This window comes from Centroberyx affinis, unplaced genomic scaffold (genome assembly GCF_046629955.1).
Source record: "Centroberyx affinis isolate AG114_WGS23_722 - 3 ecotype Tasmania unplaced genomic scaffold, CSIRO-AGI_Caff_v1 ptg006025l_1, whole genome shotgun sequence".
Taxonomy (NCBI): Eukaryota; Metazoa; Chordata; class Actinopteri; order Beryciformes; family Berycidae; genus Centroberyx; species Centroberyx affinis.
In genome coordinates, this window is record NW_027283064.1 from 110,022 (window position 1) to 133,492 (window position 23,471).

General features: G+C 39.8%; 2 protein-coding genes across 3 annotated transcripts in view; both read left to right on the forward strand.

Annotated features, from left to right (window-relative positions):
• The first annotated feature begins 50 nt into the window (after window positions 1–50).
• Window positions 51–9,574, forward strand: tap2t (transporter associated with antigen processing, subunit type t, teleost specific). The gene is made up of 12 exons (XM_071512001.1): window positions 51–253; window positions 656–1,199; window positions 1,827–1,941; window positions 2,115–2,245; window positions 2,634–2,839; window positions 3,434–3,631; window positions 5,845–5,973; window positions 6,114–6,302; window positions 6,505–6,678; window positions 7,593–7,752; window positions 8,967–9,103; window positions 9,244–9,574. Exons 2-12 carry the CDS (start codon window positions 695–697, stop codon window positions 9,427–9,429), a joined length of 2,130 nt encoding a protein of 709 aa, XP_071368102.1. The 5' UTR covers window positions 51–253; window positions 656–694; the 3' UTR covers window positions 9,430–9,574.
• A 2,368-nt stretch (window positions 9,575–11,942) lies between these two features.
• Window positions 11,943–23,471, forward strand: part of acsf2 (acyl-CoA synthetase family member 2) — a 30,498-nt gene continuing 18,969 nt past the window's right edge. Inside the window, exons 1-2 of one of the 2 annotated variants that reach the window (XM_071511991.1) lie at window positions 11,943–12,250; window positions 17,871–18,066. In XM_071511991.1, coding sequence (XP_071368092.1) covers window positions 12,129–12,250; window positions 17,871–18,066 — 318 coding nt within the window. In that variant the 5' untranslated portion in view covers window positions 11,943–12,128. The remainder of the gene's footprint in view (window positions 12,251–17,870; window positions 18,067–23,471) is intronic. The other variant, XM_071511992.1, reaches the window with a different exon arrangement.

Genomic DNA, 23,471 nt, shown 5'->3' on the forward strand with positions numbered 1-23,471 from the left:
GCACAGCCAGACAGTTTGCTGCATGGGAAATTATGATCTGCTGTAGGGCTAAAAGGCGAGGCGAGAAGATTAGTCGAAAAATCATGTTAGGAAGAAACTGTCGATTCTGAAATAAGAACATTTTCTGATGGGACTTGTCTGATGTTATCTCCTTGTTCCCGGTTTTTTGTCGGCGCATACGTCATTCTGAAAGTGAAACTAAAAGTAGGCTAACCTATGCCTGGCAAAGCCTTGTGCTTAAAAGAAAACGACGGTAAGTAAACCTATATAAAGCTTGATAACATCAGTTTCTTGGAAATATACTAATAGGTTATATCACATTGTGCAATGTAGCGCAGCTGTGGCTTAAAACGAAACCACGTTGAAGAACATTACTGAAGTTACAGTAACCAACTAAATACTTACAAAACAGTAACATTAGCCTACTGTGTGTGCAGCCGTTTAGACCTTTAAAAGAGGTTGCTTAAAATAATGTGTTTTTGCATTTTTCATCTAGGCTACGCTGTGTTTGTTTATAATGTTTCTATAGCCTAGGCCAAATACTACTACAGGAACGTTATGTCCGTGGTACTTTTGATTTAGCATCTGTATAGTATCCTTCTACTAAGGTTTCTCATGTCGTCACTCGTCAATAACAATCATATCTTTATTCTAGGATCAGTTTCACACCTTTTGCAGTCTGCACCTGAGGAAAATGTGGGGAGTGGCAGCCTGTGGTTTAGCCGTCCTTCTGTCTGACATGGTGCTGTGGCTGGCACTGTGGGCCGGACTGGTGCTGCTGGAGTGCTCCAGCTGTGGAGGACTGGCAGGTCTGTGGGCCTTCGGGGCAGTAAAGTGGGCTCTTCTCCAGTCTGTCACTCGGTTACTGACTGAAGGAAAGCCCCAGTGTGTGCTCCACAGGCTGGTAGCTCTCCTCTGCCTCCTGCCCCCTGTGTTTGAAAGTGGATGGATGCTCCTGGGGCGTCCCTCGGAGACGCATGGCGGACCGCTCCCTGAACCCGGCATGATGGTCTTGGCCCTGATAGCCTCCTCACTTGCCTGTGTGCTGTGGGAAATGGTCTTCTCCAGTGATGGAGGGGTAAGAAAGGACAACAACAAACCTAATGCCCGGGCGCTGCTGATGAGGGTGCTGAAGTACTTCAGACCAGACAGCTTCTACCTGGTTGCAGCGTTTGGTTTCCTCATCCTAGGCGTCATCTGTGAGTGTGAACCATAGAGACTCTTAAGTTTTATATGGTACAACTCCAGACTCCTTAGTGCTATAAACCAGTGATTTTCAACGTGGGGTTCAGGGACCACCAGGGGTCCTTGAGGGGGTTCCAGGGGGTCCCCAGCAAATTGATAAATTGTTGAACTTCACCATTATTTCATTTACTAAAAGTTAACACAATTAGACAATGTAGAAGAATGACTGTTTTGATCATAGTTTCACTGTTATCTCTCTACCTACAATACAGATAGTCATGGAATTCTGGACAAAGTCATATCTAACAATAGAAATATTCTCAGATTTGGGTCCAAGAGACAAAATCTCATCAAACGGGGGTCAGTGGCTCTAATGTGGACTAAATTAGGGGTTCTTGATATGAAAAAGGTTGAGAATCACTGCTATAAACTATAACTATTGTATAATTAAGTCACTATATTTCCAAAAGAATAGAAAAACCCCAAAAAGTAAAGTATATGTGATTGTCATGTGTGATGTATATACCCATGATCAGTTTTCCTGATTGCTTCGGAAATCAACTTCACATCACAGTACATAATTGATTGTATCATTTCTGTTCAATATCAATCAATATCACTTAACCTTTTTCTGTTGACAGGTGATACATTCATCCCATTTTATCAGGGGAAGGTAATTGATATGCTAAGTGCTCAAACCCTTCAAACCAGTTTCTTTCATGCAATCGGACAGCTGGCACTTGTCTCACTTGGGAGGTAATTAAGCAATACTGTTGTCTTCCTCTTTTATGAAAGTATTTTTCTTCCCTTTGTGTATTCCTAGTAGCAACTACATCATTACAAATCATCTATCTATTTGATTAAATCTGGAATTTGTTGCAGTGACTGTAAAATTAAAAATGTCATTTTGAATGCCTCAACCTTAACAGCTCGGTGTTCTCTGGCCTGAGAGGAAGCATGTTCATGTGGACGCTGTCCAGGCTGAACAGGAGAATGAAGCACCTGCTGTTCCAAAGTCTCCTGCAGCAGGATATACACTTCTTTGAGGAGAACAAGCCTGGTGAGAAGCACACAAACATTTTTTTTCAAACCATAAACATCATTTGTGGTAATATTTTTCCAGGGCTGCAGGCACACAACACTCATTTATTAACACTGGGATTACTGTTTTCATGCTCCTGAGCACATCAGTGTTATGTGTGATAACAAATCAGATCTGTGTCAGTTAATCAAAGACCTTTTGACTAGTCTGGGCTTAGTTTACACATTTTGAACAAGACGGTTTGGCTCCTTTGCAACAAACAGGAATACTCAATCCCAGAAAAGTTACTGAATTGTTTTCAGAACCTATCTCTACTTTTCTTCCATAATCTGTCTGTTGGTGGGTTTAACAAAAACAACACATGGCACAGTCTTTACGTTGGCCTGCCCTCCTGTTCACTCCGCAGGAAGCCTTTCCTCCCGCCTGCACTCTGATGTGGACAGGATGGGCCGCACAGTAGCGCTGAACGCCAACGTGTTGGTTCGCAGCACAGTCAAAACCAGCCTAATGCTGGTGCTGATGCTGGGCCTGTCCTGGGAGCTCACTGTGCTCACCTGCATAGAGATGCCGCTCCTGGCCCTAATGCAGAACAAATACATCAAGTATAACCAGGTAGGTATGATGAGATCGTCCCTGGAAGCTGCTGAGCAGGCAAACAGGACAAAACCGTGGTTGTATTGGGTTGCTCCCAGGGGGGAATGTGTGTAACTATATGTGAATGTGAAACAGGGCATTTCTGGAAAACAGTACATGGTCAGCAAACCTTCCTTGGATAAATCCACGTAAAAAAAACAAACAAACATACAAATTGCTGTTCTTGCTTGGGAAACCATCCGTAGGCTGTGACTGCATGAATGCAAATCCAGCTTATGCTGTGTGTTTAATTTTCTCCTCATTTTCCTATCTACCTCTACTGAACTGTCTGAAAAACATATTAAGATGAAGTGTGCATTGCCTGCAGTTGAAAATAATTGAATAGACCTCCCAAATAGTACCTCAATGCTTTGAGGGTTTTGTTTCTGCAAAGCATGAAAACCGCTGCGATATTCAATAACAGCGGACTAGTAGAATAGTGGAAATGTAGTACAGAATTTTATTTCTGCTCTACTGGACTTTGAGGTCATGAGGACATGGTGTCTACATCTTAGATGCAGTTTCTTGTTACTGATTGATTGGTTCTGATTCAATGTCTTCTTTGTCAAACAGGAGCTGAAAAACCAGGTGCAGGACTGCCATGCCCAGACCAAAGATCTGGCTTTCCAAACTATCGAGGGAATCCAAACAGTCCGCAGCTTTAACGCAGAGAAACATGAAGCGAAGAGGTATAATGACGCACTGGAGCAGCTGTGTAATGTCAAGACACGTGCAGGAATCTACAGTGCCGTCTTCCTCTTAGTGCGGAGGGTAAGATGATGGTGTGAATCAGTGAATAATTTGTGAACTTATTCAAAAATGATCACTTATTGATCATTTTTTACAATTTTCGCTTTTCATTTCAAAGCAACTTTATCTATAGTAAGTCAATGTAAGAACTGGAACTGAGTCAAAGAGTATTTGTTTTATCGTACTTGGAGCACAAGATGCATGGGATTTTACAGCATTGGGACTTTTCAGATAGTATCAGATAATAGTAGAGGAACTAAGGCCCCTAAAAGTTGAGATACCCCTACCCGAGGTAGAACAAAGCACAACCATGTTTTTTCATAACTTTAATATGTCTAGTTTTTGAAATGGATGGTTGTATAAAAATATTTTACTGCAAAATTAGTTTATTTGGTTGATGTTTGGATCCTCCCCAAAACCGAAAATAGTGAAAATTTAGGCTTCTCCAAAAGGGACAGAATCTGCTTTATCACATGTATCTCTGGAAATAATGATCAGAATGTCACCAAATTTGGACTGGATGTTCACAGACAGTTATTGCATACAATAAAGCAAAGATTTCATCAATACCTTAGTCCATCTTTGAAATGTATACACTTAAACACAAATGAATTATAGGCGGAAATTGAGTAGGAAATTAAAAATCCAAAAGGTATGTATATATATGTCTGCCATTATTAAAATAAGGAGACCAATCACCAAAAAATTTCATTTATATGTACCAAAGACTGTTATCTTATCATAAAAGTAGGTTATTTGACTATTCACTTCACCCTCTGATGTCACCAGCCCCTAACAGGTAACTAGTGCAGCCAGCACTTAAAACAGACAAATACAATGGGGCCCTATTGGTGTAAATGTGTGTGAGAAGGACACAAACCATAGATTAAAGCCAAAAACTACATACATTTAATGCAAACAGGTTCAATAGACATTTCTTTATCATTTTAAATACACTCTTTCTATATATTTTAATGTTTTCTTTGAACAACAATGACAATAATAATAATAATAATAATAAACTTTATGTAGCACCTTTCATATCATAAAATGCAGCTCAAAGTGCTTTACAAGAGAAACAATAAAAATCAATATATAAAGATAAAAACAATCTTAAGATATAGAACGCATGAAACAGGTATAATAATAAAATAAATTAAAAATAATAAAGAACAATCCTAGAATAAAAAGCATAAAACAAGTACAAGTATAAAATAAAGTGAAAATAATAAAGAACAATCCTAGATATAAAAAGCATAAAACAAGTATAAGAAATAAGAGAGGTATGAATTAATAACAATGGTGTTAAAATAGAAAGATGGAATTAATTAAAAGCAAGATCATAAAAATGGGTTTTGAGCTGTTTCTTAAAACTATCAACAGAAGTTGCTTGTCTTATTTGCAATGGGAGTTAGTTCCAAACCTTTGGTGCATATAAGAACAGAAAGCTCCATCACCAGACTGTTTGTAATTCATTTTTGGGACATTTAGCAAGCCAGCACTAGACGAACTAAGGGAACGGTTTGGAACATACTCAGATAAGCAGTCACAGAGATATGAAGGTGCTAAACCATTTAGGGCCTTGTAAACAAGTAAAAGAATTTTAAAATCAATCCTCAACGTTACAGAGAGCCAGTGCAATGAGGCTAGAACTGGTGTAGTATGTTCTCTTTTTCTGGTTTTTGTTAAAATTCTGGCTGCTGCATTTTGTACAAGTCAAGTTGCAGCCTATCAATAGTTTTTTTTAGGTAATCCAGTAAAGAGTGCATTGCAATAATCTAGCCAAGAGAAGACAAATGCATCTTCTAGTGGGAGGTAGGGTCTAACTCTTGCAATATTTCTTAAATGAAAACAATGTAACATTGTTGATATGTGATTTAAAATCCAACTCAGTGTCAAGAATAACACCATTAACAACATTATATATTATTATAATAATATAAGTTGTCTGTGAGATCAGATAAAATTATACTAAATTGACACTAAAGTAATTTAAACTTTGTTGCACTGATTGTATTGTCCTGTGTGCCAAACCAAGCCTATCTGATACACCAAGGATGTTAAGTCAAACTCTTAGAAACATTTATAGTTACTATGTGGCTCAGGTTTGGTAAGAGCATGTGTGATTTCTGTTGCTCAGCAGAAATCAACCAAGATAAAAGTCATTTCTGTTGTTCAGCAGAAATTAACCAAAATAAAAGTCATTTCTCTGTGTCTGGATCCTTCCCATGTAGCTGGTGACTGTGGGGATAAAGGTGCTCATGCTTCTGCAGGCCCGCAGTCTGCTCTCCGCCGGTCAGCTCAGCATCGGAAGCCTCTTGACCTTTATCTTGTACCAGAAGCCAATGTCAGCCAATATGAAGGTGAGCTCAGTGAACTGATCTTTTACACTATAGAATCTGGATACTCTCAAATATGCACAACATTAGATAAATGCCTATTCAAGATAAGGAATATTTATAGAGATTATTGATTTTTGTTTGTTTTCTTTTGTTTTTTACAGGAGATTTTGTTTGGCGTTGGAGACATGGTGAGCACAGTTGGTGTCATATCCAAGGTGTTCAACTATCTGGACAGAAAACCAAAGTGTGAGGAGGCAGGAGAGTTAGCTCCTGACAAGCTGGAGGGAAGAATCACTTTCCGTAACGTCACCTTCGCTTACCCCTCGGCTCCCGATAAACCAGCGCTGAAGGTTATTGTCTGTTTACACACATTTGTCACACCCTGTGTCACTGTGCTCTGATGGCTCTTTAGTGGTGTTAAATATTAACCCAAGTTGCCCAAACTTTTTGATATGAAAGGCCAAACATCATATGATCAGACAAATGTAACAAGCAGGGGATTAGCTTACCTGTGGGGCTGTAATCGCATCATGAACCTGTTTTCTTTGCCAGTTGGTTTCCATGGAGCTGCGCCCGGGGAAGGTGACAGCTCTGGTGGGTCCCTCTGGCAGTGGAAAGACTTCTTGCGTCAGCCTCCTGAAGAGGCTTTATGAACCTCTAGAGGGACAGATCCTGCTGGATGGACAGCCACTGCACAGTTACAAACACAAGTACCTGCATCAAAAGGTACAGTTGGCCCTATGGGACAAAGTTGATCAACAACACCTCATCATATAAAAACATTTTTTAGTTGTGAGGTCGCTCTGTCGCTCCCTTCCAAAAATATGTATAAATTTGGGCTGGTTTTCATCATCTATATCTATTGATTCTGAACTTGCTTTGACATGAGTGACGGGTTGTTAGACTCATTGAAGACTTTCCAATCAATTGATGATGTTATTTAAGCCCCTCCCCCCTTACTGATTGGGTTTATTATGATCTTTTGATATTTATCTATTGATCCCATCACTATGATGAACACAGTATGCAGGACCTCACTGTTAAATGTATCCTCATGCTGTATGAAAAAAATAACAGCTAACAATTATGTGATAGGAGCAGGATGTGTTGTTTTAAGTAACTAATAAGATGTATTAGGCTTTTGTGTTTGGTCTCCTAGAGCCAAATAGGTTGAGTTTTTCTTGAGTTTTCTTGAGTTTTAAACATGCTGGGATTTTTTAGCAGTGTGTTTCAGTCAGTATGGTCTTCTTCATGGCATGTGCAACACAGGGAATAGAAGGGCAGGGCTAAAAAAAGATTTCAAGTGTTTAATCTGCAGAAGTGACACTAAATCTCTACCAGCTTTAGGCATGTTACCCGGAGGCTCGCCCTGCAGTCTGGCCTCTCTGTGGAGGGGGACAAGTGAAAACACAAGTTTCTCTTTCAGGATTCAGCAGAATATCATTAAAAAACACAAAAAATACAGTAAAGCAGTATTATACGTATATGCTAGGCAATTAGTAACATCCTCATCTCCATTTGTTGGCAGATGGCTCTGGTATTGCCTGTCGAGACTTTGGTTTTAGACAGTAAAATTTGTTGCATGGGAGTCTATGTTTTTCATTTAGATTCATTCTGTGTGCATCTCCACCTCATTTTAGATGGCCCTAGTGTCCCAGAACCCCGTGCTGTTCTCTGGCTCAGTGAGATACAACATAGAGTACGGCCTGAAGGACTGCACATTAGAGAAGGTGGAAGAGACTGCAAGGAAGACTGCCGCAGACGGCTTCATCTCTAAACTGGAGAGCGGATACGACACAGGTACAGAGTTGTCCATCACCTTGTGCTGCACAGGATTAGTTTCTCATGTTTCCATAATACACATACTAGGTTAACAGTCCAGGGACTACGGATGAAAATTAACTCCTTAGCTAACTCCGGCACATTTACATTGATGTGGAAACTGAAATGCTGATTAATGCACATTGTCCCTGTTAAATAAATAAAATAAATAAACATAGGCGGCCCATGGGCATCTACTGTGGTGAATTGAAGCTATTTTATTGCAGGAATTAAAGTGGACAAAGAATCAGGTCAGCTTAATCAGCAGGAGCCTTGTTCAAAGGCTCTTACAGACCAAATCCAAGCAAAAGATTTATCTTAAATCAGTCAGGTGAACTGATTTTCTCCAGTTTAAAGTTGTACATAAGAAGCTAAAACTACTTTACATTCTTCTATTTTACATGCTATAAATATAATTGTAATTTGTTTTTAATGATATTATTTGAAATTGTCATGATGGAATCTAGGATAACGTAAACTGTCTTTAATGCAACTATTTTCTTATTGTAGTTTATATTGTCCTTTTAATTCCCTTTAGCGTCCTTATGCAGTTATTGTTTTGTTGATTTTAATTGTTTAATGCAGGAGTAATACACCCAGCACTTTATTCTTCCTATGTATTTGCACTAGTGGGGAGAGAGCCAGGGCACAAGCTTGTCATTGCATTGAAAACTGCTGTTAGTTTGTTTTTTTCTTATGCGCATGACAATAAACTTGAACTTGAACTTCTTCATAAATGAGGCCTAGGGAACATTTACATGTCCTGGGAATTTGCCTTGGTCAATTTGTGTGCATAACATAAATACAGTAAAGGAAACAGCCATAAACAGACATTGTAGGAGACACAAGCTTTTAACAAAATACACAATCCAATACAAAATGCCATATGTACAATAGACGTAACAATATTCACAAATTACATTTATGCAGATGTATTTTGAGTAGATCAAAATTGTACCGCAATGTAATGCAAATATGAGGCAGAAAATGTAAATACTCAGTAACAGATGTAAAAACAGTTAAAGTAAATCACATCATGGGAGAAGAAATGACGGGATGTTTTGGTATTGATTGACTGATACAATTAAATAATGCTGATGGCTGTATGGGTAGGAGCCAGAGTCGCACAAACGCATTGGCAGTCACTTATTTGCAGTATGCATCGCCCAAACTTCCAACGTCTTTGCTCCTAGATGCAGGGGAACGTGGTGGCAAGCTTGCGGTTGGACTGAAACAGTGCATCGCCATCGTCAGAGCTTTGGTTCGAGAGCCACAGATCATCATCCTGGACGAGGCCACCAGCAACCTGGACGTTGACATACAGCACGCCGTGAGTAAAACATCTTCATAGAATACTAGAGAACAACACAGCAATCATTTCCACTGACACACACTCAGTGGTATTGATGTCCCAGGGTGTATTTTTGCACAGTAGCTTGGTGTTTAGGTGTTGTTTGTTGTGTGTCTCAGGTGGTGCGGGAGGTTCTGGCGTGTGGCGAGACGGTGCTAGTGGTGGCCCATCAGCTGAAGACTGTGGAGAAGGCGGATCACATCATCTTCATGGAGAATGGAGAGGTGAAGGAGGAGGGAACGCACCAAGAGCTCATGGCCATGACAGGACGCTACCATCGGTTGAAAGAGGAACTGTTCACTTAGCCTAAATTTGTTCTTACTGTTTATCACTGTACATAAAAATGTATTTGTAATAAAGAATGTTTGTAAAGATTTGAGAGAGTGTGAGATACACTACACTGAATGTGCAGGTTCCATTATTATTGTCCCCCACCAAAGGGGGGACTATGGATCGGTCTCCGTCCGTTCGTTCGTTCGTTCGTTCGTTCGTTCGTTCGTTCGTTCGTTCGTTCGTTCGTTCGTTCGTTCGTTAGTCACACTGTAATGTTGATTTTGTGCCGCTAGGGGGCGGCATTGACAATGAATGGGGACTCAGTGGTAAAGCAATACAGTTAAAGTTATCATAGGTAACATAATAGTCTACACACTTGGAGACATCAGACTGGGTTGATGTGTTGAAGTGAGAGTCAATGGAGAATTTTTGGGCAAACCTCTAACCACAAGACACTGTAGTTATTGTACAGTTGTTGGGACTGTTGTACTGTTATTGCACTCATCACTGCACTACCACTGTGCCATATATCACTTATCATTTAGCATTCATATTATTCATAACACTCACGCTCCTGGTGTTGCATGTTATATTGTATATTGTATTATAAATTGTATTGTAGTGTACATTGTGTAATGTACGGAGTGTATTTATAGCGTATTGTAGTTCTTATATTTTCATTCATTCATTCATTTATTAAGGTTTGACATGGCAGGGTACAACAGCATAAAAACACAGTTTTTAAACAGTGAATCCTGAAATGCGTCAGACATTACAGCGATCAACATCCTAGGCAGCATGAAATTAAGAACTTAAACCCTAAAATAAACAGGTCATTTAAATATGTCATTTAAAAAACATTTTAAGAGCACGAGGAATAAAGGAGAGTTCATGTCTTTTGGTTCTGCTCATGGGCACTACATATTCCCTGCGCCGACGAAGCGAGTAAGTGGGTGTTGAGGCTGCAACCAGAAAACCATGCAGGGGAGATGAGCTATCCTTGATTATGTTGGTGAGGGTACGCAGGGTGGCCTCATCACGCCTTTCACTCGAGGATGGAAGAGAAGAAGACGGAATGCCAATAATCCTGCAGCATCGCTTTTGTACCCACTCCAGCTCCTCGGAGAGGCCTTTTGTCAGCCCGCCCCAAACTGGGCTGGCATACTCAAGGATTGGACGGATGAAAGTCAGGTATATTTGTTTTAGAACGTCACATGGAAGACCAGCTCTTTTGGCAACACTGAGGTAATAGATCCTTGGCCGTGTCTTTGAGAGCATATACTTAACATGGGCATCCCATGACAAATCAGATGATATCTGAACTCCGAGCAGTTTAAAGGTAGAGACTCTATTGATGTTTTGTCCAGAAATTGTTGGAGGCGGAGGAGAGGGGATATTATCCTCTCTCCTGGCACTGATTACCATATCCATGGTCTTGGCTCCATTCATTTCCAGTGAAAACTCTTGTCCCCATTCAACCACAGAATCCAAGGCCTTCTGAGACAGGCCAGGTAGAGACCCCATCAGGAGCTCTGTGATTGTAAGGTCATCGGCATATTTCACAGGGATAACAGAAGGAGGCAGATGTAAATCCAGGCTGTTAATGCAAATGACAAAGAGCAATGGGGATAATAGCCCCCCCTGGGGGACACCAGCTGGTATTGCACAGGGATCAGACACACAGGAACCCCACTGCACCCTTTGCTCTCTGTCACTCAGATAGCTCCTAACAGTGAGCCAAAGGGGACGTCTGATAGTACTGTACTGTACTGTACTGAGTAAAAACAGGACAATTACAGTTACTACATTTCAAGATATAACTTGAAAGCCTAATTCTGAGGAGAGTAGGCAACAGAAATATATGGTCAATCTGTCCTTTCATTGTCCCATACGAAAATGCTTATACAATTTCACTCATATTTCAAGTACACTCAGCAATCACTGACTGACCCAAGGGTGGAACATCACTGGTGGGGGACAACATGTTTACTATTTGCTTGTTTAATACTTAAAACCTTAAAGTGTTTAAAGCAATGCTGTTTCAGTTAAGTTAACCTGGCTGTCTTCTTGTAAAGCACAATGGGTTCATGATTCAGCAGAAAAACTGTCATCCATTGTCATTGTCATTCAGACTGAAAATATTTTTGTGCAGAATCACAAATAAATATATCCAGCGCGGGAGGTGAAATTGGCACACTACATTGGGATTTACCGACTATTCATTTTGTGTCAAAATTTAACTGTTGGGGGTAAAATGGGGATAATTTTAATTACTACAAGGGAAAGTCATCTAATGGTTGATTGTTTTTTGTACTGTCTAAGTTTTGTTGGAAAACATAAACGAAGGGATGACTTCTCCAAAACAGTGAACACATTTTGAGTTACAGGACCAGATGAATGGAGGTTGTGATCTCATTAATTGGAGATAGTCCATTTGGGTCTCTTATTGCATGTACTTGATACGAGGCCCCCTTAAAAAAGTGTGTGGCAGCTGAGCACAGCGCCACCCACAGGACGTGGCTGTTTATCAAGTTGTGTCAACACTTAGCAGAGGGTTCAAGGTCCGAGCAAGAAGCTGCCGTATGATCTGCATCCTCCTCTCAAGAAAGCTGCTTGCCCCACTACTCGCTGTCAGTCTTGTGTTTACGGTGGAGCGCATTAGTCGACCTCCAGACATTCCCGAGCGCTGAACTCAACTTTCTGCAGAGGAGACCCGCGTCCGCCCAAAGCAATGATTCCCAGAATTGCATTTTGCTCTCAGCCTCTTCGGGCAAAGGAGGTTTTTTCTCGGGCTTTGAAGGTTTTGCACAGACCATGGAAACATCATCCAGGTGTACTTGTCCAAGTACGTCGGTGAGTTGACTGTTATTGTCTAAAAGAAAGTAATAATTCATTTAAGTATGAAGCTGTGGGGGGCAGGCTGCTCAGCGGAGAAAGCTGATTATAGTTAAAAGTAGTTCTACATAGTAATCCTACATGAATCACCAGTTCCCTTTGTAGGTTTGTCGGGATTCGTTTGTTTTTTGCAGAAAGCAGAACGCCTGCTCCTTAAAGCTCCTTAAACCTATGTGTGATTTTATCAGTCTAGTTGACATTTCGCTTGAATTCAGCCAAAGTAACCCCCATGTTGAACACAAGGAGGAACATCACAGAATCGCGGCAGTGTTGCAGCGCCACTGCTCTGCTATAGGCTTTCAATGTAAAGTTGGAGGGTCTGGCGTCTAGCCAACTGAGCAGGAAGAGCAGGAGAGCTTTGCTCCCAGCTGGCAATCAGCTATGCGCCGTGCTGTTGAGATTGGCTCGGTGGGTAGTGGAGGGAGGGAGGGGAGAGGGGACAGGGGGAGTGCGTTATCGTCCTGGTTTCCAACCTGCCGCGGCTCTAAAAAAAAAAAAAAAAAAACTATTAATCTTAATTTTAGGAGTCTATACAAATATTAAACTATAGCTACATAGCCTAATGTCCAATGGGATTATCACAGTGATACCTTCCCAGACAGTGATACCTTCCCAGACAGCAAATTGAATTGAAGCGTTGAAATATGACCAGCACAGATTTAACACCAGTTTTGCGCAATAATGTTCATCCCACACTAAAAATGGAATGACAAATTCATCCATCGATTTATTGTCAAATTAAAATTGAAACAAAATGGTGAAATAGTAAAATAGCATTGTTTCTCAATGTCTATCTTAATGTATGTCTTATTCTTATTTAATTTATTTAAAGAGGTTTCTTTTCATCATGTGTGGATGACCTATTAGTTGAAAACCATGGCAGCCCCACTTAGTCTCAGATTGAAAGGATTGACATGCTGGGAAATACCGTGGACTCATGCTAGGCCATAAAACATGCTTCATTTTAAATTGTTCCAGTGTTAATTTGATTGATTGATTTGATTTGCTAATTTGAGTTTCAATTTAAATCAATGATTGAATTTGAGTTTTTATATAGGCCTAACATTAATTTTGTGTCGGTGTCAATCCTTTTTCCGCGTTAGATATATTTCAGGACGCAAAACTGAGTCAGTTGCGTTGATGAGTCAACATTAATTCTTTGATACAGTGTTAGTTTGCTATCTGGGTAAGGACATAAAAAAATACCATAAGTAGCCTATGAGGTCACTAAACTCACTATGAGTCAATACTGGAATTGGCATTTTAGTGACATGGCAGTGATTTTCGTTAGGAGGTCAGGACAAAGCAATCTTTTTGGCCGACGCGTTCCGATAGCTGATTGATTATTCCCATGATGCCCGGTCAGCCAGCCGTCCTTTCTAAAAAAGGAATTGGCCTAGGCTATTTGTAACGTCAGCTCATGCTCTAACCTGGCCTATGTGCACTGCTTTGAAGAAAACTTTCCAGCAGGCCTATAGGCATTTTATAGTCTATGGAATAATAAAGATTAAGGCTGGACAACTGTCTCACCCAAACCAACAGTAACAGGACGGGTGCCGGGTGCGGAAAATTGAAACAATCTGCCAGACCAATGCATGTTTGCGTGCCCTACTTTTCAGCTCGACAAAAGACGAGATCACATTACCCTTAAACTGCGTGTTGTTCCGTCTTTCTGTCTTTGTAGACCGAAACTTTATGTTATATTTTGCAGTTTACCTTGCTTACATACAAACAGGCTACAGGCTTCTCCCTAGTCTTTAGAGTCGCTCTTCAACTTGGGATATTTCAGTAAAATGTGAAATAGCAGATAGTCGATGATCGGGGACTGTTGACTTGTAGGTCTGCAGATGTTGTATAGCCTCCTTCACCTCGCCTAGGGCCCCTCGACATTCCTAATCTTACCCTCCCACAGAGCAACATAGACTCTCTCCCCCTAACACAGACCACTATGAAGTCCTTTAAACGGCTTCAGGATATACACTCACCGAGCACTTTATTAGGAACACCATACTAATACTGGGTAGGTATCAGCTTCCAGCTCACTGTCAACCGGCTACCAAAGTGACATCCGCCTCAAGGTTCGACGTGTTGCATATGCTTTTCTGCTCACCAGTTTTTTTGTGATTACATTTTTATTTTGTTTCTTTACAGTGTAACGATAATAAATCATATACACACACCCGCATGTATCACATCCATGTGTCCATACATCTCCTTAACACATTGTTGCGGACAGTGTAATTCAAGAGAGAAAAAAAAAGAAACCTAACATTTTATCCCACCATCCCCTCCCCTCCCTACCCTAGCTTACTCCCTTCCCCTCCCCTGGCTGGCTTCGTATATCTCCCTATGCATACCTACGTAATACCTAGGCATATAGTCTTGAAGAAAAATAATAATAAAAAAAAATAAAAAAATAAAAATTAAAAATGAATAAATAAATACATAACTAATGATCTAATCAAATAATAATGATAATAATACTAATAATAGGACTACTACTAATAGATATATACACACATATACTGTACGTGCACACCATGGATGGATTAATGAACCGGCCAACTGGGCACAGACCCAGGGGCCCAAGAGCTCAGGGGGGCCCCTAAGCCAGAGCCTAATACATGATGATGCTGTCAGTAACTTTACATTTACTGTCCTGCAGTCGAAGGGCTTAGTCATTTATATCACTGGTTCTCAACGTGGGGTCCGGGGACCACCAGGGGGTCCTTGAGGGGCTTCCAGGGGGTCCCCAGCAAATTGATGAATTGTTAAACTTCACAATGATTTCATTTACAAGTAGTTAACACAATTAGAGAATGTAGAAGAATGACTGTTCTGATGATAGTTTCACTGTTATCTCTCTACCTACAATACAGATAGTCTGCACTACGTGCTTGGAGCCCTAATAATGACAACAATGATAATCAGGGTAATAGTAGGCCTATTTACTTTCCAACCCAACCTTTGTAAACCATTGAAAAATTGAGAACCCATATTACAGTATATAGTCAACTGTACAATCAGCTAATGACCAACTAGTCAGCTGTATAGTCACTTAATTGTCTCTCATATTCAATCATAGCCTAATCATTTGTGGGTATTTCTCATACCTGGTCGGCTGCCATAAATCAGTATTCAACTAGAAGTAACTTGTTTAAAGCTGGGAAGATAAACAGTCTTGCCCACTTCGCAAACAGCCTACTGGCCAGCGTTCTGCTCACCACAGTTGTAAAGAGGTTATCTGAGTTACTGAAGCCTTTCTGTCAGCTCCAACCAGTCTGGTCATTCTCCTCTGACCTCTCTCATCAACAAGGCGTTTCCATCCGTAGAACTGCCGCTCACTGGATGTTTTTTGTTTTTCGCACCATTCTGTGTAAACTCTAGAGACTGTTGTGCATGGAAATCCCAGGAGATCAGCAGTTTCAGAAATACGCAAACCAGCCCGTTGGCACCAACAACCACGCCACGGTCAAAGTCAATGAGGTCACATTTTTTCCCCATTCTGAGGCTTGATGTGAACATTAACTGAAGCTGCTGACCTGTATCTGCATGATCTTATGCATTGCACTGCTGCCACATGATTGGCTGATTGGATAATTGCATGAATAAGCAGATGTACAGGTGTTCCTAATAAAGTGCTCAGTGAGTATATATACGTATTTGGCCTGTCTAACTCCCACATAGATTCTTCAGTTTCTTACAGCTCTTATAACACAATACAGGGAGCGGCCAGGACCTGAAGAATTTCAACAAGTCTGCTTGATAAAGATCAGAAGCAACACAGACATCAAAATTATTAGTAAAGCACTATCTATGAGATCGGAAAAAGTCATTCATATTCTAATTCACCCGGACCAAACTGGTTTCATCAAAGGTAGACACCCTTCAGATAATACGCGCCATCTATTCAACCTAATAAATATATCCAAAAATCAAAAGACTAACACATCCATCATATCATTAGATGCAGAGAAAGCATTTGACCATGTAAACTGGACTTTTTTATTTGCAACACTAGATAGGTTTGGTTTTGGAGAGTAATTTATTAAATGGATCAAACATTTTTACAACTCACCCACAGCATCAGTAATCACCAATGGAATAACCTCGTAACGTTTTACATTAAACTGCGGTACTAGGCAAGGATGTCCACTCTCCCCATTATTATTTGCACTATTTATAGAACCCCCAGCAGCCGCCATTTGACAAGACACTCAAATCACTGGAATCACCACCACCAACTCAACCCATGAAGTCAGTTTATATGCTGACGATTTATTACTATATATACAAAAACCATCAATATCATTACTTGCAGTGTTTAAACTCATAGAAATATTCTCCTCCATCTCTGACTATTCCATTAATTGGTCCAAAACCACCATCCTCCCACTAAATCAACACCAGTGGAAGGCTGCAACCCCAAAACTACCCTTCAACATCTCAATTGGTAACATTCGATATCTGGGCATTGATATTTCCTCCAATCTTCCAGAGTTGTTCCACCTCAACTTTACCCCCATCCTTAAATCCACCGAAGATCAGTTAAACCGCTGGAATAATTTACCACTCTCCCTTGCAGGCTGCATTGCAACAAAGAAATAACTGCATTTCATTCCTTCGCCAAAACAGACAGATTTACAAATTACATGACAAAGCTGTCACATCAAAGTAAAAAAAAAAAAAGATAAAGATCAGAAGCTATTGTCTTTTAATGATAGGTTAGGCTACTTCAACACTTAACAGTAGGCAATCCTGGGAAAGAGATTTGGGTGTTGTGATTGATCACAACCAATGGGAACATATTGCAGTGAATGCTAAATACATATAGGCCTATAGGCTATATATAAATTACAAAATGCAAAAAAATCAGTTCAAGGTTACTGATTGCAAACAACTCCACACATTAGGAGGAAATATGATGCAGGGTGTTCTGGAATCAGTCTAATGTGTGAACAGCATGCTGTTAAGTGCATCAAACTTGGAATGTGATAAGAAAATTAAGCAATACTAAGCATACTTTGATATTGTGCACAGCAATCTATTTTACAAAGATGGTTAGATGATACTAGACCCACAATTTCTTGTTGGTTAAACAACCTAATGAACATTCAAAGTTTTTCAAAGTATCATGAGATATTTAGGAAAGGATAACTTTGAATGATTACCAAGGGTTTTGTAAGCATAAGCCCATGGGGAAAGTAATGTGAAAAATGTGCATATACGTATATACTGTATGCATGTCTGCCATTTTTACTCTACAATATCCCCATAATGTTGCTATAATATTCCTATAGGCACTAGTTTTGGTGTGATGTTTGTGTAGTAGGTCTATCCTTCTGAAATGTATTATAGATTACCAGTTCTTTCTCATTCAGGCTCCCTGTCTGTTCTTTCTACACAATGTTCTGGGTCTGTCTTTCATTTTGACTCCATAAGAATTGTTTTAACTTATACACAAATACAGTACATGTTACCATGTTACCATGTGACCAATGCCTACAGTTATGCTGCCAGTGTTTGCTTATAATCTCATTGCCCTTAAAATCTCTCCCATCTCCCTGGTTCCATTCAGTGGCATCCATGTGGGTAGTCCACCAACCATCCCAGCTCTCACCACCAGCTACGTCCACGGCACTTCTTCCACCTCTTTGCTCCACACTACAGTGGCAGAGGCCCTGCAGCAAACTGTGGAGTGCTGGCCTGACAGAGAGGCCATGGCCTTCCTACAGGACGGAGTCCGGAAGACCTTTGCACAGTTTCAGCAGGATGTGAGTCATATCCTCATAGCATGTCAGACCAATCTAGTGTGGGGTTATGATGAAGGTCCAAGAGACCACAACATAACATTTTAAGAAGTAGGTACATGTTCTGTACAGCCTCACAGCATCACATTGGTGGTAATAATGTGAAGGCCTAATTTAATGCAAATTGAGTATACAATGGCTAGAAATTGTTGTGTTTGGGACTGCAAGCAAAACTTCTACGATTGGGGTTCTTTCAGTTTCTATATGAGAACTCCAACAAGGCAAAAGCAAAAAGACAGGCCTGGATTAAAATAGAAAAAGGAGCAACATAGTGGTTTGATCCATTTTCCTGTTTGTTTCCTGTTTGTTTCCTGGTTGAGATTGGAAGTAGGAAAGCCTGGCAACCAACAAATTGCAGCTGTGTTTTTTGGGAGTGACGCTTACTATATTGCCCTCTTCTGGCTGCAGAACAATATAAAACATCAACTTCAATACAAGTCATTTGCGCTAAAGCCCAACTTCTACAACACTTTACAATGGCCTTATTCTTGTGTATTAACCTGTGTACTAACCTATGGAAAGGTTTTGTAAGTACACAATATCACTGTGAAGGTACTTGATGAAAATCTCCCTAATACACAGGGAGCTATTAATAGAAAAGTACTCCTCAGATTATTTGAGAGAGATGTTTGCTATTGGAATATTTACATTTATGTAAATTTGGCTAAAAGAATGATCAAATTTACTACTACTACTATTAAAACTACTAGTAGTAGCACCAGTACGCTCTCCAATGTTGTTGGATTGAATTTGTGAGGAAAGAGGAACGAAGGAGTAAGAAGAAACCCCTCAGAGTTAAATAGCTGACACACCAGAATTATGTTCTTATTACCTCCGCCAAGAAGGTTATGTTTTCGGTGCCGTTTGTTTGTTTGTTTGTCTGTTTGTCTGTTAGCAGGATTACGGAAAAACTACTGGCCCAATTTTCATGAAACTTTGTAGAAGGGTGTAGCATGGGCCAAGGAAAAACCCATTCAATTTTGGAGCGGATCCGGATTCGACTCATGAACAAGCAATAATAGCACAAACCTTGGCGGAGGTCTGCACTCTCCGAGTGCCCTTCTAGTTTTGAAAGATTTTGTTGGTGATCCAGATCTGGGATTTCCACCATTAGGCAATTATCACTTTTTTAGCAATAACTATGAAACTTATGGAGATAGAGACTTGACTCCAAATCCTAAGGGGATGTGCAGGGTCAAGAAATCAATTCAACTTAAAATGTAAATGATAAAAATTATGTCTTTGTCCACCACACTCACCATCACACTCACCAATCAAGGAGTTAGTTAAAGCTGCCACGCTGAAGCTCAGTCAAATTGATGAACTATTAAACAGCAATAACCATAGACATCATCGATCAGGTGTCTATCAGAGATGAGACAGACCCCATGCCGCTTCCTTAAACATACCGGTGATCTTAAATAGCCGGTGGCATGGTCAAACCAATCGTAGCAATCACAGACCATCTGGTACCTGTCTCAGTAATCTTAAATTTGTCAATGTTCAGCCACAACCAGTTTCCTTTCCTGTCACAGAATCCCTACAGCTGAAATTAGCTCTTTTTAATGTCAGATCACTGGCTAACAAATCCTTTTTGGTTAATGATCTGATAATTGAAAGGAATTTGCATCTAATGTTTTTAGTTGAGATGTGGCTAAACAGCACTACTGGTGTAGCAACACTGATAGAGGCTTGTCCTCCAAACTATAATTTGTATCAGTCAGTCAGACAGAACAGGAAAGGAGGAGGGATTGCAGCCATTTTTTCTACACAGTTTGTGTGTAATGACATTGACCTGGGTGAATTTACATCATCTGAATATCTTGCTCTTGAGCTCAAAACAGAATTATCAGTGCTTATCATTACATTGTATCGGCCACCAAGATATTCATCGCTGTTTCTGCAGGAATTCTCAGAGCTGATCTCACTTGGTATCACTAGATATGACAGATTAATCCTGAATGGAGACCTGAATATTCATATCAACAAAAAAATGACTCCAAAGCGATGGAGCTTATGAATTTACTGGACAGCTTTGAACTTACCCAACATGTAAATGAACCCACTCATCAGCATGGTAACATTCTAGACTTGGTAATAACAACAGGGTTAAACATTGACAGTGTTTCAGTATTAGAATTACCTATTTTTGACCATCACTGTGTGTTTTTTGATGCCAGCCTAATCTTAACAAAGACTAAAAGGGAATTTTTGGCTCAAAAGAGATTCCTAGATAGCAAGGCTGAAGCAAAGTTCTCTAATATTATGAAATCATTTGAGTCATACAGCACTGACTGCTCTTTAAATGACATGGTTGAAAATTTCAACAATACCTTGTCATCTGCTTTAAATACTGTTGCTCCACTAAAGGTTAAAAAGAGGTCGACTGACAGAATCTCCCCATGGTTAAACAATAACAGTGTTAATGAGATTAAGAGAATCTGTCGAGCAGCCGAAAGAAAATTGAGGAAAACCAGGCTCACAGTTCACTCTAATATATACAAAGAAGCCATGACTGTCTATAACAAAGCAATACGTCTAGCAAGAAAAGATTACTTTTCCAAGATTATTACAGAGAATGTTGGAAACTCTAGAATATTATTCTCCACTATTGACCAGCTACTCAACACTGCCCCCACTCGTCTGCAGTTCTCTGCATCAAATTGTGAAGAACTTGCATTGTTCTTCAATAACAAAATAACTTCAATTAGAACCAGCATTGCTGCTGATGTAAACACAGATGACCTCCGCAAACCCTGTAAAAAAGATGTAACCATGGGAAAATTCACTTGTATTGCATTAACTGAGCTTTGCAAGACTGTCACCGAGTGTAACTCCTCCACCTCATGTATTGACCCTGTACCTACAGCATTTTTTAAGCCGGTGTTCGACAGTGTTTCAAGTCATGTCCTGAAGATTATAAATACATCCCTTCAAACAGGCATCTTCCCAGATGCCTTCAAAACAGCTGTTGTAAAACCATTACTAAAGAAACCCAACCTAGATGGTAATGCACTGACCAACTACAGGCCGATATCCAACCTTCCATTCATTAGTAAGATACTTGAAAAGGTAGTTTCAGTGCAAATAAACTCCTTTCTTAAAGAAAATAATATCCTGGAGGAATTTCAATCAGGCTTTAGAACATACCACAGCACTGAAACTGCTCTTACTAAAATAATCAGCGACCTCAGACTAAACTCTAATGAAAATAAGGTCTCAATTCTTGTCCTCTTAGACCTAAGTGCAGCATTTGATACGATTGACCAGGATATCTTAATCAATCGTCTTGAAAAGTTGGTTGGTCTTTCTGACTGTGTGTTAAACTGGTTCAAAACTTACATCAAAGGGAGAAAGTTTTACGTCAGTCTTGGAGATCATGTGTCTGAGAAACATGACATCTGCTTTGGGGTTGCACAAGGGAGCTGCCTTGGTCCATTATTATTCTCACTATACATGCTGCCACTTGGTGACATCATTAGAGAGCACAATGTATGTTTCCATAGTTATGCGGATGACACGCAACTGTACATCTCTGCTGAACCAAATGATGCTGCAGCTATAAACTCCATTACTACATGTCTTTTGGCAATAAATAAATGGATGAGCAAAAATGTTTTAAAGTTAAACGAGGACAAAACTGAAATCCTACTAGTCGGCCCTAAAACAAAAAGGGAAATGCTGTTTAATAATCTGGGAACACTGACTCCCTAGATTAAATCTGAGGTTACAAGTCTTGGTGTTATCCTGGATTCAGATCTAAGCTTCAAGTCCCACATTAACAAGGTGACAAAAACATCATTTTTCCACCTTAGAAACATAGCTAAAGTACGACCATTTATAAATCAAAAAGATGCTGAAAAATTTATTCATGCCTTTATTTCAAGCCGACTCGATTACTGTAACGCACTTTTTACTGGTCTCCCGAAAAAAACCACTGAGAGACTTCAGCTTATTCAAAACTCTGCAGCTCGGCTATTAACCAGAACCAAGAGGAGAGAGCACATCAGTCCAGTTTTAGCTGCTCTACACTGGCTTCCTGTAACATTTAGAATTGATTTTAAGGTCCTCCTCTTTATATACAAAGCCCTTAATGGGCTAGGACCAAGCTACATTTCTAACTCCCTTGTTCACTACTTGCCTTCAAGAACACTGCGATCATCTGCTGCTGGTTTATTGGAGGTTCCCAGCAACAGCCGAAAGAAAATCGGGGATGCAGCCTTTGTCAATTACGCCCCAAAGCTCTGGAACACACCACCTATAGATATCAGGGAAGCCAGCTCACTAAGTATTTTTAAAAGAAAGCTAAAAACTTATCTCTTCCCTTTAGCCTTTAACTAGCTACGACTTTCCTGATACAGGCCTTAAACTTTTTTTATTTATTTATTTATTTATTTTTTTACACTTTGCTTCGCACTTATGCACTGCTGCACTTCTTTTAAAATGTTGTGTTTTACTTGATTTTAATTATTCTATGTACTCTATTTCTTAACTTTATTTTTATTATTATTCAGTGGGTTTTATTTTCCATCTTATGTTATGCTCATTCTATGTCTATTTTCATGTATGTAATTTCTTTGTTGTAAAGCACTTTGAGCTGCATTTCTTGTATGAAAGGTGCTATACAAATAAAGTTTATTATTATTATTATGTAACAGCAAGTTGGGGAATTGCTTAGTAATTTAGTGGAGTTTTGCGCTCTTCGAGTTCCATTTGAAATACCTATGCATCAAGAAATAATACTTATAGATCAATGTACATGCTGACAAAACTTTCTTATTAGGCTGAAAGTTATGCTAGGATGTTGTCAGCATTAAAGCTGATAAGATCCCCCACATTTTCCACAGTGGCTAATACTCCTCCACCCAACTGACTTCAGACCTCAGACTCTTCATTTATTGTACTTGACAAATAGACACTGTAATGACAGTAAGGGTGCTGTAATTGAAAGGGTTACCAGAGCTTTGACTGCATGGTCACCTCCTTGGATCTGTAGGAATACTGAAGGTCCGAACACTCTGGGACAACTTTTACCCAGTGACTTCAAGAAAGAAACCAGGGCAGAGATCAAACTAACACAGAGGGTTAATATTATGGTACATAGTGATGTCGTTAACCCTGTACAGCAAGCGTGTCTGCAAACAATGTTCAGATAAAGTCGATCATATAAAACGTTATCTGAAGATATAACTGATAACCAGTAGGGCTACGTTTCTACCTCCTAACTGATAATGAACTCTACTGTGCAATATTTGCTCAGGTGAACAAGGATAAACTTAGGATAATTTTAAGTAAATTTCATGTCCTACATTTACCTTCCCTCATTATACTATGCAAGTACTATTGATTTGTACTTTGCACTGAACAGT